Source organism: Pristiophorus japonicus, chromosome 9, assembly GCF_044704955.1.
Source record: "Pristiophorus japonicus isolate sPriJap1 chromosome 9, sPriJap1.hap1, whole genome shotgun sequence".
NCBI lineage: Eukaryota > Metazoa > Chordata > Chondrichthyes > Pristiophoridae > Pristiophorus > Pristiophorus japonicus.
In genome coordinates, this window is record NC_091985.1 from 49,389,043 (window position 1) to 49,406,802 (window position 17,760).

Here is a 17,760-nt window from a genome sequence, read left to right on the forward strand (position 1 = left end):
TGAGGATGACAATGCTGATATTGGTAATCAAGTGCAAAAATAGTCCATTGACAAAGCTATCAATCTTTGTCATTCATTAATTAACGCCCTTGAGCAACGAAACTTCATCAACGAAGAGGAAATAATGCAGGTGCATAAAATTCGGGGAAAATCAATCAAAGAAAAGCCCAAATTACTGAAACAATTAAAATTAGCCGATATGTTTAAGAAGGTATCGCTGCAGAGTGCCCAAGACCAACAGCCTACAACTACACCAGCAATTTCCACACTCGAAAATCCTATTGCTGGCCCATCTTCAACCCCAGGCTTCATAGCTGAGCCCTCTATCCCAATCTCCCCCAAGCACAACCTCCAGCCACATGTAACCGGTCCCCATTTCTGTGCAGCTTACTTAGGAAGTGGATCACAAGAAGAATATTATTCTTTATACATTATTCTGTTTCATACCTATACTCTGTTTACCAAATAAAAACCTTGATTTATCTGATTTCATGCTTTATGAATACATTCCTTTTCATATTTTATTTCATGTAGCTCATTCATTGAATTTGGCTTTCGAATGTAAAGGTACTTGAGCTTCGGTTGTGCTAAGCCGTTTTCTCTATGTCCGAAATCCGGAAAAATCCAAAAACCGCCATAATCTCGGTCCAGAGGTTGCCGGATTTGAGACCTTGTACCTGTACTTCATAATTGTTTTCCTTACCTTTTTAATTAAAAAAAAAGGAAAAACAAAGCAGAATTTGGATTTTCCAAAGATCAACCAGACCATTTCTTTCCCAAAAGGCACCTTGACAGTCACACTCTCAAAGATCGTAGAGAGACATACCCCACCCAACTCCTCATCCTTTCACAGAAACTCTTGATCTCCTCCAATCCAGTTCAAGTTGGTACTCTTCCTCCCCACCCCCCATTTAAGGTGGCATTCTGTTTGCCCACCCTCACTCAAACTGACATTATTCTTTCCTCTAGTTCAAACTGGCACTATTCCCCTTCTCAGTTCATGCTGGCAATCTTTCTCCCCTCCCTCCAGATAATCTTGGCCCTCTCCCATCCCACTCTCTCTCAGATGCTGTGATTCTTCCTGTCCAAACAACTTGCATTTATACAGAGGCTTTAATGTAGAAAAATATGTCAAGGTGCTTCAAGCCCCAAAATACTGCTCCCTGATTTCCCTCACTCTTTCCCTTTCACCTTCATTGTCATCCATTTTTGTTCCCCTTCATTTTTATTTCTCTCTTCATCGCTGTCCCTATCTCGGAGTCCTACATACTGTACGCGGAAATTATGTTCTCATGTGGATTCCAATCTACAGTGGCCAGGATCTATGCCATTAGCAACAAGGACTCCAGGCACAGGGCAGAATAGAGGGAACCTAGTATGCCAACAGTTGGTATGGAGGGTCCCAAGTTCAATCCCCCATCTGTGCTAAGTTCTGTGATCTCACATGAAGTGGTACTTGGGCTGGTATGAATAGGCTTCCGTGTCCTTCGGCTTGTTGGGGGAAGGCAAGCGACGGTTTTCATTCCTGATCACTATTTGGTGACTCCTTCTAGAAAGTGCTCATGTAGACATTGGATGAGGAGAGGGATCAGGCTTTGCTGTGATGTTCTTCCAATTTCCAGAGTCAAATAACCCTGCAGACAAACAGTCTAAACTCACAATTGAAAAATAGTCACTCGGGTGAGCTACTAGAGGGTAGCTAGCATTCATGGGGTCATGGGTCATACCATAGCATCTTTAGAAGAGAAGTGGTTAAAAAGAAATGTTTTAAAAATAAAATCCAACTATTTTTCTGAAGCACACAAATAACCACTGGAAAGACGTCCAAAAAGGGAAACTTGAATTTTCACCCTGAAGATAATCAAAGAAAGTTTCAAACCTGGCTAGATTGAAAAGAAAAATGTATAAGTTAGTACAGGTAACAGAAAATAAATGATTAACAAAAGCAGTTAAAAAACAACTCCCAATATCACCTACTGGAGTGAGAGTGTATTTACTCCAAACACTGACTGATCAGCACAAATAAAACCCTACAAAAGCCAAATACTGCGGATGCTGGAAATCTGAAAAAAAACAGAAAATGCTGGAAATGAAGCTGAAGGAACAGTACCTTATCTTTCTACTAGGCACTTTACAGCCTTCTGGACTCAACATCGAGTTCAACAATGTCAGATCATAACAAATCAGCCCGTTTGATTGGCACCCCATCCACCACCTTCAACATTCACTCCCTCCACCACCGGCGCACCGTGGCTGCAGTGTACCATCTACAAGATGCACTGCAGCAACTCACCAAGGCTGCTTTGGCAGCACCTCCCAAACCTGCACCCTCTACCATCTAGAAGTACAAGGGCAGCAGGCACATGGGATCATGACCTGCAAGTTCCCCTCCAAGTTACGCACCACTCTGACTTGGAAGTATATCGCCGTTCCATCATCGTCGTTAGGTTAAAATCTTGGAACTCCCTCCCTAACAGCACTGTGGGAGTACTTTCACCACACGGACTGCAGCAGTTCAAGGCAGTGGCTCACCACCACCTTCTAAAGGGCAATGAGGGATGGGCAATAAACGCTGGCCTTGCCAGCGACACCCACATCCCATGAATAAATAAAATAAAACATCTACCCCTCATTTTTCGGATGGTAGCTGTTGCTGATGATTCTGCTATTCCCACTACAGTTCCTTTAGACCTATCTTTTTTTCTTTACTTGCCCCATTACCATCTCCTTTCACCTTGCACTATCCCTTTTGTCATTTAATCTCTCCTGCCTTCCACCCTATCACAGAGCTTCCCTTTTGTTCCTTCCTCCCCTTCCCCTTTTCCCTGCCCCTGCACTTGCTTAAAACCGGTTACATCTCTAACTTTTTCCAGTTCTGACAAAAGGTCATCAACCTGAAACGTTAACTCTGTTTCTCTCTCCACAGATGCTGCCTGACCTGCTGAGTGTTTGCCGCATTTTCTGTTTTTGTTTAAAACCCTTTACATTTGCTTTACACTGAATTTTAATTCTCATGCTTGGCAACTTGATGACTTCCTTTAAAAATAAAGAAAAAAGGCAGGAAGAGTAAAATGTAAGTTCTAAATTAATTCAGTGTCACAGCTACACATATATTAACAAATACTCACTGAACATATTCAGAAGAGTACAGTAAGCTGTGGATATGTTGAGCCAAACTGACAACACCAATGCCTCTATGTCAGTGTGTAAAATTAGCCCAATTTACTGTTATATCACTAGCATCCAATCAAAAGGCGGCTGTATGAACTCAGATCTCAAGCTCTAATAGGTCACTATTTAAACACAGAATGACTGTACTGAATCCATTGTAACTAAGCCTCGTAGAAATTGCATACTATGTAAGTAGCATGAAGCTATTGGCTCTGTAAATGAGAACAAGGCCATGTGAAATGCCACTGAAATGAACAAGAAATATCCCTGTAAAGCTCTCCAGGCTGACTAAAAAAGCAATAAAGAAAGGAAAGATAGATTATGAAGGTAAACTTGCGCAAAACATAAAAACAAATTGTAAAAGCTTTTACAGATATATAAAACGGAAAAGATTGACTAAAGTAAATGTTGGTCCCTGAGAAGATGAGATGGAGGATTTAATAATGGGAAATGTGGAAATAGCTGAGACCTTAAACAATTGCTTCGGTCTTCGCAGTGGAAGACACAAAAACCATGCCAAAAATTGCTGGTCACAAGGTAGACAAGTCCCCTGGTTCTGATTAAATGCACACCAGGGTATTAAAAGAGATGGCGGAAGTTATAGCAGATGCATTCGTTATAATCTACCAAAATTCTCTGGACTCTGGGGAGGTACCAGCGGATTGGAAAGCAGCTAATGTAACGCCTCTGTTTAAAAAAAAGGGGGCAGACAAAAGGCAGGTAATTATAGGCCGGTTAGTTTAACATCTGCAGTGGGGAAAATGCTTGAAACTATCCTTAAGGAAGAAATAGCGGGACATCTAGATAGGAATAGTGCAATCAAGCAGACGCAGCATGGATTCATGAAGGGGAAATCATGTTTAACTAATTTACTGGAATTTTTTGAGGATATAACGAGCATGGTGGATAGAGGTGTATCGATGGATGTGGTGTATTTAGATTTCCAAAAGGCATTCGATAAGGTGCCACACAAAAGGTTACTGCAGAAGATAAAGGTACGCGGAGTCAGAGGAAATGTATTAGCATGGATAGAGAATTGACTGGCGAACAGAAAGCAGAGAGTCGGGATAAATGGGTCCTTTTCGGGTTGGAAATCGGTGGTTAGTGGTGTGCCACAGGGATCGGTGCTGGGACCACAATTGTTTACAATATACATAGATGACCTGGAAGAGGGGACAGAGTGCAGTGCAACAAAATTTGCAGATGATACAAAGATTAGTGGGAAAGCGGGTTGTGTAGAGGACACAGAGAGGCTGCAAAGAGATTTGGATAGGTTAAGCGAATGGGCGAAGGTTTGGCAGATGGAATACAATGTCGGAAAGTGTGAGGTCATCCACCTTGGGAAGAAAAACAGTAAAAGGGAATATTATTTGAATGGGGAGAAATTACAACATGCTGAGGTGCAGAGGGACCTGGGGGTCCTTATGCATGAATCCCAAAAAGTTAGTTTGCAGGTGCAGCAGGTAATCAGGAAGGCAAATGGAATGTTGTGAGAGGGATGGAGTACAAAAGCAGGGAGGTCCTGCTGCAACTGTATAGGGTATTGGTGAGGCCACACCTGGAGTACTACATGCAGTTTTGGTCACCTTACTTAAAGAAGGATATACTGGCTTTGGAGGGGGTACAGAGACGATTCACTAGGCTGATTCCGGAGATGAGGGGGTTACCTTATGATGATAGATTGAGTAGACTGGGTCTTTACTCGTTGGAGTTCAGAAGGATGAGCGGTGATCTTATAGAAACATTTAAAATAATGAAAGGGATAGACAAGATAGAGGCGGAGAGGTTGTTTCCACTGGTCGGGGAGACTAGAACTAGGGGGCACAGCCTCAAAATACGGGGGAGCCAATTTAAAACAGAGTTGAGAAGGAATTTCTTCTCCCAGAGGGTTGTGAATCTGTGGAATTCTCTGTCCAAGGAAGCAGTTGAGGCTAGCTCATTGCATGTATTCAAGTCACAGATAGATAGATTTTTAACCAATAAGGGAATTAAGGGTTATGGGGAGCGGGCGGGTAAGTGGAGCCGAGTCCACGGCCAGATCAGCCATGATCTTATTGAATGGCGGAGCAGGCTCGAGGGGCTAGATGGCCTACTCCTGTTCCTAATTCTTATGTTCTTATGTTCTTATGATACTCGACTGCTCGGATACTTATCTCTCTTGGCAGTTGAGGCTGCCTGATCAACTTATATTACTTCGAATTGCAGCTGATACAAGCAGTTATAAGCATTATTGAAGAATGATTGCCCCACCTCATGGGCATAGCCAGACATACAATGTCATGTCAAACAATAGCCAGACATGACAGAGCTGCAGGCTGCATGTGCATCATCGATTCCATACCAAGTGTTTTGTGTGACATAAATTGATTGGCACAATAGTGACAAATGAAACATTGTGTGAGGAGCTGGGGACGATATGCATTGTCCAATGCTGGCAGGTTGCTGCAGAGAGTTGAGGTGGCACTTGGGTCAGTGTGGAAGTGCAAAGGCTTGGTTCATGTTTTTCATATTAAAGGATGTGCTCAACATGATCGGCTGCCTGAGAAATCTTTTAAAAAATACATATAAAACTGTCTTTCAGCCATACCATTCTGAAATTCTGTGTGGCTCTCGTTTCCATAGCTCTTAACGTTTCCCGAATTCGTTTCACTCCCTTGACTATGTTCCTGTGCGAAAGAAACACAAGAGATGTGTTGCTGTGATGATTCTGAAGCACGGTTTTCCTACATTACAGCAGTAACTACATTTCAAAAGTAATTCATGGGCTGTGAAAGGCTTTGGGACATTCTAACATGATGATAGGTGTTGTATAAATGCAATTATTTTCTTTACCTCCACACCTTTCAGCAATCGACAAAAGTTAGTAAAAGGCATATTTTCGTATTTCATCATCTCCAGTGGGGTGAACTCATGCCATCAGGTATCAGCTTCGGAATGCTGAATACATTCTTGTGAAATTCCTATTTCACTCAAGGTGCTAACCCATTCAAAATAAATTCAGCTACTCGAGTTATTATTGGGTGACCGACATGGTGAAGATGTTTTCTTATTATGTAAGCAGCTACACAAGAACAAAAATACTTTTAGGAACAGGAAAAGGCTATTAGGCACAAGAAGCCAGTTCCTGACCCATTTCTTCACCATATCGCTGAACCCCTTCACTCTCTCCAGAAACCAATCTGTGTGTCTCTTGAAACTGTCAAGATGCCACCTGCAGCATTTGAGAGACCATTTGCTGATAATTTGTTTAACCAGGTGATTAAGTAAGCTTAGATGATGCCATAGTCAATCATTCCCCCCACCAGAAAAGTATTTAGGACACTAATATAAAAACAAAGTCAAGTTTACCCACTATTAAATTCCCTGTGTATTATATATCCGCTACCAAGTCACCCTCAGAATTTACCAATCAACCGACCATTTCAACACGCTTCATTATAGATGCTGTTCACTATATGCAATGGTAGATTTGAAATGGGTACATCTCCAGCAATCCTTAAGGTCTGTGTACATTTAGGATACATTAACACAATTAAAATAACAGAATTATATGATACAGCAGAGAAGGCCATTCGGCCCCTGCCAGCTCTTTGAAAGAGCTATCCAATTAGTCACACTCCCCTACTCTTTCCCCATAGCTCTGCAAAATTTCCTCCTTTAATTATTTATCCAATTTCCTTTTGAAAGTTATTGCTGAATCTGCTTCCACCACCCTTTCAGACAGTGCATTCCCGATCATCATAACTCGCTGCTTTAAAAAAATATCCTCAACTCACCTGTTTCTTTTATCAATTATCTCAAATCTGTGTCCTCTGGTTACTGACCATTCTGCCACTGGAAACAGTTTCTCCTTACTCGTTACTCTAACAAAACCCTTCATGATTTGTAACACCTCTATTAAATTTCCTCTCATCTTCTCTGCTCCAAGGAGAATAACTCCGGCTTCTCTAGTCTTGCCACGTATCTGAAGTCTTGCATCCCTGGTACCATTCTAGTACATCATCTCTGCACCCTCTCTAAGGCCTTGACAGTTCTTTGATGCCCAGAATTGGACTCAATACACCAGTTGGGGTCTCACCAGTTATTTATAAAGGATTAGCACAACTTCCTTACTTTTGTACTCTATGCTTCGGTTTCTAAAAGGCAAGGAGCTGGCTGATTTTTTTTTAATATAAACAGCCTTCTCAATTTGCCCTGCCATCTTCAAAGATGTGTTTATGTACACCCCCAGGTGTCTCTGTTCTTGCACCCCTTTTAAAATTATACCATTACACGTTAATACTTTTATCTCTTCCCTTGGATTCCATGGCACACTGCAAACCATTCCTTCGGCAGGCAAGCTATTCATAGCTCTGTAAAACACCAAGAGGTAGGCCAGGAAAGATGACCAGCTGATTTACCCATTATCCACATCCAATTAAAATGCTGCCTTCTCAATTGTTGTTACCTGCAGGTGTGCACTTACAATATCTCAGTGATTTTTTTAAAACTGTTTCCTATTTGTACTGCTGTAACAATGGTTTTGTTGGTTTTACTTCTCCAAAATTGAAGACATTTGACAGAATGATTAAGCTGCAGTCTAAATGCTTTCATTCAAAAGAAAATAAACAGAATCTCCCAATATTTGTGTGCTGTGTAGAAAATCAATCAAAAATGTGCAACATGTTGAAAGCACGAGAGACAATCAGCCACTTGTGTTGGGGTTTTGTTGGCAGAATGTTTGAATCAGCCACTAAGAGGATTGTGAGGGGCAACCACATTTGGGCCATAATTTGTTGTGGCGTCTACTCTTGCTGTCAGACTTGCCCTTCCATGTTTCGATTTTTAAAAATTTTTGCATGTCAAATTGCTGAAAGTGAGCTGCTAATGTCACAGCAAGAGAAAATGGGCATCTGAACAGGGCAAGTAACTGTGTATCTCTTTAACCAATCAGATTGAAGGGTTGTGAAATGAACAGCGCAAGAACTGAGAACGAAATGCAAGTTAGAATGGGTGAATTCAATGCAAAATCAGAAAGTGAAAGAAAGAGAGAAAAAGACTGGATTAGGATTGAGAAAAGCGAAAATAAAAATAAAAATAACATTTTAAATGTTCGTTTTAAAATCTCCAACCACAATTAATCCATGAAGGAATGAAACTCCACACTTGTAACAATTAATTTTCAGTACCAGAGAGGTTGACTGGCAGTAATTAACACTTCACTTTTTGTGTTTAACCTTGCATCTGCCCTCACCTGAAGTTGCTGTAGCATTTGCGTATAAATAACAGCGAGTGCCATTAGCCACACCATTATTTTAACAGAAAATTATGAGCCAATGTCTTGTCTTGTCATATTTCAATGGTTTTTCACCCTCCTCCGCCCCGCTGCCCCCCCCCCCCCCCCCGAAGGTGGTGATTCATGCTGCAGAATCGGAACCAATGTCCTCGGGGGAGTGTTTGCTAGTGCTGTTGGGGAGGAGTTAAACTAATATGGCAGGGGGATGGGAACCAATGCAGGGAGATAGAGGGAAACAAAAAGGAGGCAAAAACAAAAGACAGAAAGGAGATGAGGAAAAGTGGAGGGCAGAGAAACCCAAGGCAAAGAACAAAAAGGGCCATTGTACAGCAAAATTCTAAAAGGACAGAGGGTGTTAAAAAAACAAGCCTAAAGGCTTTGTGTCTTAATGCAAGGAGTATCCGCAATAAGGTGGATGAATTAACTGTGCAAATAGATGTTAACAAATATGATGTGATTGGGATTACGGAGACGTGGCTCCAGGATGAGCAGGGCTGGGAACTCAACATCCAGGGGTATTCAACATTCAGGAAGGATAGAATAAAAGGAAAAGGAGGTGGGGTAGCATTGCTGGTTAAGGAGGAGATTAAGGCAATAGTTAGGAAGGACATTAGCTTGGATGATGTGGAATCTATATGGGTAGAGCTGCAGAACACCAAAGGGCAAAAAACGTTAGTGGGAGTTGTGTACAGACCTCCAAACAGTAGTAGTGATGTTGGGGAGGGCATCAAACAGGAAATTAGGGGTGCGTGCAATAAAGGTGCAGCAGTTATAATGGGTGACTTTAATATGCACATAGATTGGGCTAACCAAACTGGAAGCAATACGGTGGAGGAGGATTTTCTGGAGTGCATAAGGGATGGTTTTTTAGACCAATATGTCGAGGAACCAACTAGGGGGGAGGCCATCTTAGACTGGGTGTTATGTAATGAGAAAGGATTAATTAGCAATCTCGTTGTGCGAGGCCCCTTGGGGAAGAGTGACCATAATATGGTGGAATTCTGCATTAGGATGGAGAATGAAACAGTTAATTCAGAGACCATGGTCCAGAACTTAAAGAAGGCTAACTTTGAAGGTATGAGGCGTGAATTGGCTGAGATGGATTGGCGAATGATACTTAAGGGGTTGACTGTGGATGGGCAATGGCAGACATTTAGAGACCGCATGGATGAACTACAACAATTGTACATTCCTGTCTGGCATAGAAATAAAAAAGGGAAGGTGGCTCAACCGTGGCTATCAAGGGAAATCAGGGATAGTATTAAAGCCAAGGAAGTGGCATACAAATTGGCCAGAAATAGCAGCGAACCTGGGGACTGGGAGAAATTTAGAACTCAGCAGAGGAGGACAAAGGGTTTGATTAGGGCAGGGAAAATGGAGTATGAGAAGAAGCTTGCAGGGAACATTAAGACGGATTGCAAAAGTTTCTATAGATATGTAAAGAGAAAAAGGTTAGTAAAGACAAATGTAGGTCCCCTGCAGTCAGAATCAGGGGAAGTCATAACGGGGAACAAAGAAATGGCGGACCAATTGAACAAGTACTTTGGTTCGGTATTCACGAAGGAGGACACGAACAACCTTCCGGTTATAAAAGGGGTCGGGGGGTCTAGTAAGGAGGAGGAACTGAGGGAAATCCTTATTAGCCGGGAAATTGTGTTGGGGAAATTGATGGGATTGAAGGCCGATAAATCCCCAGGGCCTGATGGACTGCATCCCAGAGTACTTAAGGAGGTGGCCTTGGAAATAGTGGATGCGTTGACAGTCATTTTCCAACATTCCATTGACTCTGGATCAGTTCCTATGGAGTGGAGGGTAGCCAATGTAACCCCACTTTTTAAAAAAGGAGGGAGAGAGAAAACAGGGAATTATAGACCGGTCAGCCTGACATCGGTAGTGGGTAAAATGATGGAATCAATTATTAAGGATGTCATAGCAGTGCATTTGGAAAGAGGTGACATGATAGGTCCAAGTCAGCATGGATTTGTGAAAGGGAAATCATGCTTGACAAATCTTCTGGAATTTTTTGAGAATGTTTCCAGTAGAGTGGATAAGGGAGAACCAGTTGATGTGGTATATTTGGACTTTCAGAAGGCGTTCGACAAGGTCCCACACAAGAGATTGATGTGCAAAGTTAGAGCACATGGGATTGGGGGTAGTGTACTGACATGGATTGAGAACTGGTTGTCAGACAGGAAGCAAAGAGTAGGAGTAAATGGGTACTTTTCAGAATGGCAGGCAGTGACTAGTGGGGTACCGCAAGGTTCTGTGCTGGGGCCCCAGCTGTTTACACTGTACATTAATGATTTAGATGAGGGGATTAAATGTAGTATCTCCAAATTTGCGGATGACACTAAGTTGGGTGGCAGTGTGAGCTGCGAGGAGGATGCTGTGAGGCTGCAGAGCGACTTGGATAGGTTAGGTGAGTGGGCAAATGCATGGCAGATGAAGTATAATGTGGATAAATGTGAGGTTATCCACTTTGGTGGTAAAAACAGAGAGACAGACTATTATCTGAATGGTGACAGATTAGGAAAAGGGGAGGTGCAAAGAGACCTGGGTGTCATGGTACATCAGTCATTGAAGGTTGGCATGCAGGTGCAGCAGGCGGTTAAGAAAGCAAATGGCATGTTGGCCTTCATAGCACCTATTTTCTATGTTTCTATGTTTCTAGTACAACTCCAAGAGCACTGATAATCGTCCTGTCTGTGGCCCAAATGATCAGTCTTCTATCTGATCCATGACGGGGTGTCAGCAGGCATCTCTGTCTTGGGAGCATCTAGGCATCTAGCACAGCCTGATCCGGTCCGCTCCTGACATTCACTTTTCAACAGGGGTCACTAAAAAAGGATTAGGATCGAGAACTCTGGCTGATTTCTTCCCTTCATACCCCAAATATTTGAGGCCAATTGCAAATTCCCTACTGCTATCCAGCAGACGTCAACTAATTCTGCAGAAACCAGGGCTCACACTCAAACTGCCAAGCTTGTGAGGCTCAATTTCACATTGGACAATGTTATCGCCAAATTTGGCAGTTTTCTTCTTTCTAATTACATGCATAAGAAATCGTGAAAATATGGTAAATTGTGCGTCACCATTCTGTGTAGCCTGCGTGCTGGAATCATCATCATTCATTTCTTTGTCCATATACACTGAATTTAAACAAACTCCCAGCATTAAAAAAGATGATACGTCTTGTAAATATTCTCACTTTACTAAGTGGTGTACAATTCATGCTGTATTAAATAATGCATGTACTCAAGTAAGTGGTGAAGATTTAAATATTGCAATGCATTTTGCAGTTGACACACGGGTCAATAGTTTTAAACAGGTTGGACAGCAGAATGATGTTGCAAACTTCTTTCCTGTTTCTTTGCTACTAAACAAGAATCCAATTTTGCTGCAGTAGCATAACTGGAGAGTTTAGAACAGTGCAACATACAAAATATTGACCTGTTCTCATCCAATGTATTATCTCATCTGAGGGCACAGCAGAAAGAACTTTCCCCATCAGAAAAAGAATTAAAGGGAAGGTTAAAAAAAAAATCTTATCAAAGACATTTGGAATGCCACAAACTATTGTTGAAACAAAGTCTATTCTTTCAAAAGGGAATTAGATAATTGGGCCGTAAATTGCAGCCTCTCCGGTGCGTACAGTGTGTAGATGCACCCGAAGAGACCTCACAAATGGCGATTCTTCTATGCACATGCGCCGAGAACCAGCACTTGCGATCTAACAGATCGCACGCATTCCCGGGATAAGAACATTCGCGCGCAGACATTTGGGCCATTTTTAATATATAATAAATAGATATTAATCGTGCACTTACTGTAAATGTAATTTTTCCCTCCAACAATTACTTCATCACACAATGTCCTTCAAACATTTATGCCTGGTAACAGCAGGCGTATAGCCTACTTCTACCAGCATAAGAGTTTTAAAAGATTGATAACATTTAATTTTTCTCTAATTTTTTTTAAACCCTGTCCATTAAGGCAAGTTTATTTTTAATCCTATTAAAGCACATTCAATCTAAAAAATAATTTGTGACAATGTTATATTCACAGTACCACATACTGACAACAGTACCTGTGGAATCCTGAAACCACTCACCATTTTTAATATATAATAAATAGATATTAATCGTGCACTTCCTGTAAATGTAATTTTTTCCTCCAACAATTACTTCATCACACACTGTTGAAAATACCCCTACCGTTATAAAATATGTTCGTGGAATATAAGATCTCATTTTATTTGGATAGCTAGACTTTCCACTTTGTTGGCTATCACCCAAAAAATGGGCGATGTTCCAGAGATTGTCGATGTGTCAGCCTTACTGATCGCTGGAACATCGCCCATTTTTTGGATCGCGATTTTCCACTCGGTGATAGGCCAGCGAAGTGAAATGGGCAAAGTGAAAGGTCAGTGATGTGGAAGGCAAAAGCTTCCCTAGCAACGACCTTCTGCGCATGCGATTTTTTTTTCAGTGGACAGCTTTGCCCGTGTTTCGGGAAGTCAACACATGCGCAGAAGGCCGTTTGTGTTGGGGGAGAGGGGGAGAGGGAGAGAGAGAGAGAGAGAGAGAGAGAGAGAGAGAGAGAGAGAGAGAGAGAGAGAGAGAGAGAGAGAAGCAGTGGAGGAAAGAGAGAAAGCAGTGGAGGAAAGAGAGAGAGTGAGAAGTAAGAGGCAAAAGAGAGAAAATAGATTAGAAGTGACTTGATTTAAAAAACAGAAGAGAATGGCAATTAGAGAAAATATAAAAAGGAAAATACAATATAATGTCCTCCTCTTTGGACAGTGTGGGGGGTCACAAAAAGGCAAAGCCTTTTTCTGATGAGGCGAACGAGGCCCTAGTTCCGGAGGTGTCCTCTAGGTGGGTCGAGTTAACCCAGGATGGCAATGGGAAACCTCATCCCCGGGCCTACAGAAAAATATGGATCGAGATTGCGGACATCATCTCCTCGGCGTCCCACAAGTCGAAGGGACCTGAACAATGCCGCAAGCGTTGGAACACTCTGGTTGCGTCAGCAAGAATAAGTACACATTTTATATTGTATTGATGAACATTGTAATTATAATTTTAATATTAAATCTCCTGGATTGAAATATAGTTTGTACACAGTGGGACACTTTTGTACATTAGCTCCTGTCATTGCCGACTTCAATGGAGATTGTATTAGAGAGAGATATGTTTGTGTCAATCATTAGGTCTTATCCCCGATATTTGTTATAACTGTGAAAATGTTGTCTTTCCATGATAGTACCTAGACTTACACTGAGATCTATAGAGCTTATGCCATGCACTTTGCAAGTTTTGTAGAGGAAGATATCAAACAACAGGGCACAGCAGAGGCACACCAGAGGGGGCCCTGCTGCCATACTCCAGCTAAGTGGGATCGAGGAGCGTGCGGCGGCTCTGGTTGGGAACCACAGTCAAGCGGCCACCGCCCGTGCTGTTGCAGAGCCCTCTGATGTGTCACGTGAGTAATGTACCCAGCAGTGTTAAAGTAATGCAACGTCATTTCATTACAATATACGCTCCTCTTAATCAATCTGTCTATCTCTGACTGATCCTGCCTCCACAACTCTCTGTAACTCAATTCCGCATAGATGTACTACCGTATGTACTAACATATGATGCATTGTTATGTGACGTCACTTGGACTAATTTATTGTTGTAGTGATGCTCCTACTTCGTATGCCAGCGCAGCGCAAGAATGTTTACCCTTCCATTCCAATAAGCTCAATTCTGTTTTGCATGTCCTACAACACCTACACCTACAACACCAATGCGCAGAGAGGCAAGAACTGTTCAACCCTCATTCATCCAAATGGTCTTAACGGGTGGAGAGGAGGAGGAGGAGAAGGAAGACGACCAGGACAGATCACCAACCTCTGAACTGGAAGCGGATACGGAGGAGGTGGAGGAGGAAGAAACCAGCTTGTCACCTGTGGCCATAACGTCGACATCTTCGACAGAAGCAGCAGCGGGACCAAGCGGTGTGCAGTTGGCAACGCCAAGGCGAACACTAGTGCCCTCGCAGACCCCATGGAGGTCGCGTCAGCGAGGAGAGCACACGCCTATCCTGGCCGATTGCATGGAGGGCTTGACTCAACTGTGCGAGGAGACCGTCGCGATAAGTCGCGACCATCTCCAGGCGTTTGTGGCCTTCACGGAGGCCTACTTCTGGGTGTCACAGCAGACGCTCGTGGAGATGCGTGAGCAGACCGTCGTCACCAATGCCTTGCGGCATGCATCGTTAGTGGAACACGGCGCTGCACCTGAACGTGCCGTGATGCCGCAGACTGCAAACAGGTCATGAGGAAGCTATTCCGGGCAATTCCGGCCAGACCGGGCAAGGATTTAACGTAACAACGCAAACGTTGTTTTGCGATAACCGTAACTGTAACTGTGACTGTCCACAATGTAAGTTCAGGCAAAGCATTCATTTATGAGCTGCTCACGCAGCAGTTTTGCAGCCATGTAACTCCCACGGGGTTTTTCCCAGTCTTGCAAGTGGGCGTGGGGACATGGGTTCATCGCCAGGTTGATTGTCCTCCCCGAGGTGCACATCAGCCTCCTCCTCCTCTTGCTCCTCGTCGTCTACCTCTTCCGCCTCCAATCCTTCTTGAAGTGGACCGGCAGCCCCATCTGGCAAATATTGTCCTCTCCTTATAGCTAGGTTATGTAACATGCAACACACCACAATAAATTCAGTGACCTGGTCAGGATGGTACTGTAGGCTGCCTTCAGAGTGGTCCAGGCATCTGAAGCACTGCTTTAGGACTCCAATTGTCTTTTCGACGATGTTGCATGTAGCTATGTGGCTTTTGTTGGAACACTTCTCGGCTTCAGTAACGGGATTACGCAGGGGGGTCATCTGCCAGCTGGCAAGGCCATATCCTTTATCTCCCAGCATCCAGCTGTTATGTCTTCAGATGCTCTAATAATGACTCCACAAGACAATGTGTTGTGCTTGAACTGTAGTGACCTTCGTCCATTTAATGTAACTCTAGAGTGAGGATCACACATGGTGGCCTGCCTTTTATACTAGGCTTGGCACACCTGTACAGGTAACGAACAAGTGTCCCACTGCAGTGCCCTCTAGTGGCACACCTTGTAATAGTACAAGCAATAACCATGTAGGATACATGACATCACTCTTCCCCGAGTCTTTAGTGCAAATTGAATGTGCTCTGGGTTTGGCTCTATCTGGTTGACCCTTGGAGGATCGTTTCCATCTTGGGTGAATAGGTGGTGTTTCGTTGGCAGTAGAGTTGCTGGTGATTTCTGATTGGAGTGGTCATGGACGCACATTCTCTCTCCCTCCTCCCTCCACCCCGCCCCCCCCCACATACAGATTGTACCGTTGGCTCATTACATTCAAGTGCAAAAAAAAGTTTGCATTTACAGTATTGCATTCGTGGTACCGTGGTGAGGTGAGTACATTTGAATGGTGAGGTACATACTTGGAGTCAATGCTGGGGTCAGCACCGGTGCGTGAGGACAAACTAGTTCCAGAACTGCTGGATGGTGTCCAGGTAGTCTGGTGGCGGCGCGGTGACCAGTGCTGGCAGTGGGAACCCAGTTGGTTCAAGTTGCCTGCTCTCGGGACTTTTGCCGTTGCTTCTAGCATCAGGCAGTTCACAGATGCCTGTGACCTCCCTGTCCTCTCCTTGCACCCCGGGTCGCTGCAGCTCCCTGAGGAGCAGTCATCTAGCAATGCACAGGGAACTGCTGGCTCGCTTGCCTGGGCGTTATTTGGTTTGGGATCCTGGCTGGTCCCAGTCCCATTTGGGAGACCCGTTGTGGGTGAGCCTTCGCTCCCTGGTGTAGCCTTGGTGGCGATAGGGTCTGGGGGCTGTGCCTTCGCGCAGTTTTCTCTTTCAGGTTCGTGGCGGTTGGTGCCTTCGGGTGCCTGAGATGTGGAGCCGATCGGGGGCAGGGTATCGATACTGTTGCCATTGCCCTCCTGAGATCGCTTGCTCTGCAGCTTTTATATATTAGCTGCTTGTGGCCACACTCCATGGTGCATCACTCTGGTCCCAGGGATGCAGGCGACAGCACTGGGTAGCTCGCTGGACCTGTGTGCTCCCGATGGGTGTTTGCCCACTGCATTGACTGTATGCAGCTGAAATCCTACATCGCACAACGTTTCATTATTTATTGTAAATAATCTGTAGCTCTGATCGCAATCACGCGACTTTTCCTTGCTTATTGCATGTACACAACTCTGATCATCAATTACAGATTTTACATCTAACTCACAGTTGCTGTTGCATTGATTGAGAATGTGAAACCGTCCCTTTAAGTGTGGTGAGTTGTGGGCCTCCTTTAAGAGAGCCTTGCTATCTTTACCCCAATCCCCTTCTTCACTTGGCGCACCATCAGCGCTGCACCTCGTGGTCCGGCCACCGCCATTTTTTTCTTCAGCGCCTCACCTCGTGGTTTGGGCGCCATCTTTTTTCCATCCATGATGTCGACTGCTGTGATCCTCTTCTCCCCGGGTTCTGCCACCGAAGCTGGGAAGTTGCCTCTGGGACCGATTCTCTTCCTCCGGAGTCCTGCCACTGGAGCCTGGAAGGTGCGTTTGGGTCGTCTCACTGCATCATCTCCACACAGTCGTGCTGAGCGGTCTGTGCCTCGGGTGCTGTGCTGGTTTGCTCTCTGGTGCCAGATCCAACCTCAGGTGGGGACTTGCTTTTCCTCTGAGCGCAGGGGACATCGATCGCTGGAGGGATGAAATCTTCCCAGCTCCAATGGATCGTCTCCATCCACCTTCTTCCGAGTAGCGTTGGTCCATCACCTACAACAATCCACAGAGGTAACCTGTGCACCGCACCATTATGGAGTACCTTTACAACCGCACTACAAACGACTGGGATAAGTTCATTACTGTAGGTGTGCAGCTCTGCCTGAAACAGGACCAACTTGGGTCGTTCAGCCTGATTGTCCCATAGCCTCTCAAAGGCTTATTGATTCATTAGTGACTGGCTCGCCCCTGTGTCCACTTCCATGAAGACTGGAACACCATTTATCTCGACTTCCATCCTCAACGGAGAACATTCGGTGGTGCAGGTAAACATGCTATATACCTCATCATGGGGCTGAGCTGCCTCTCTGACTATCGCTTCATAATCCGCGCTGGATTCAGGGCCATCTGCAGACTCTTCATCAACACAGAGTCATATTTATTTTACACATTCGCTGGAGGTGGCCCTTTGTGCTGCAGCCTTTATATACATAGTCTTTAAAATGGCACTGGTGAGCCCGGTGAGTCCCTCTGCAACGCCAGCATGGTGCTATTCGATT

General features: G+C 44.1%; 1 protein-coding gene across 3 annotated transcripts in view; it reads right to left on the reverse strand.

Annotated features, from left to right (window-relative positions):
* LOC139273041 (tetratricopeptide repeat protein 7A-like) overlaps positions 1-17,760 on the reverse strand; it is a 491,323-nt gene that overhangs the window by 373,327 nt on the left and 100,236 nt on the right. For all 3 annotated transcript variants that reach the window (XM_070889337.1, XM_070889338.1, XM_070889339.1), the window contains one exon: positions 5,759-5,837. In XM_070889337.1, the coding sequence (XP_070745438.1) occupies positions 5,759-5,837 (79 nt within the window). The remainder of the gene's footprint in view (positions 1-5,758; positions 5,838-17,760) is intronic.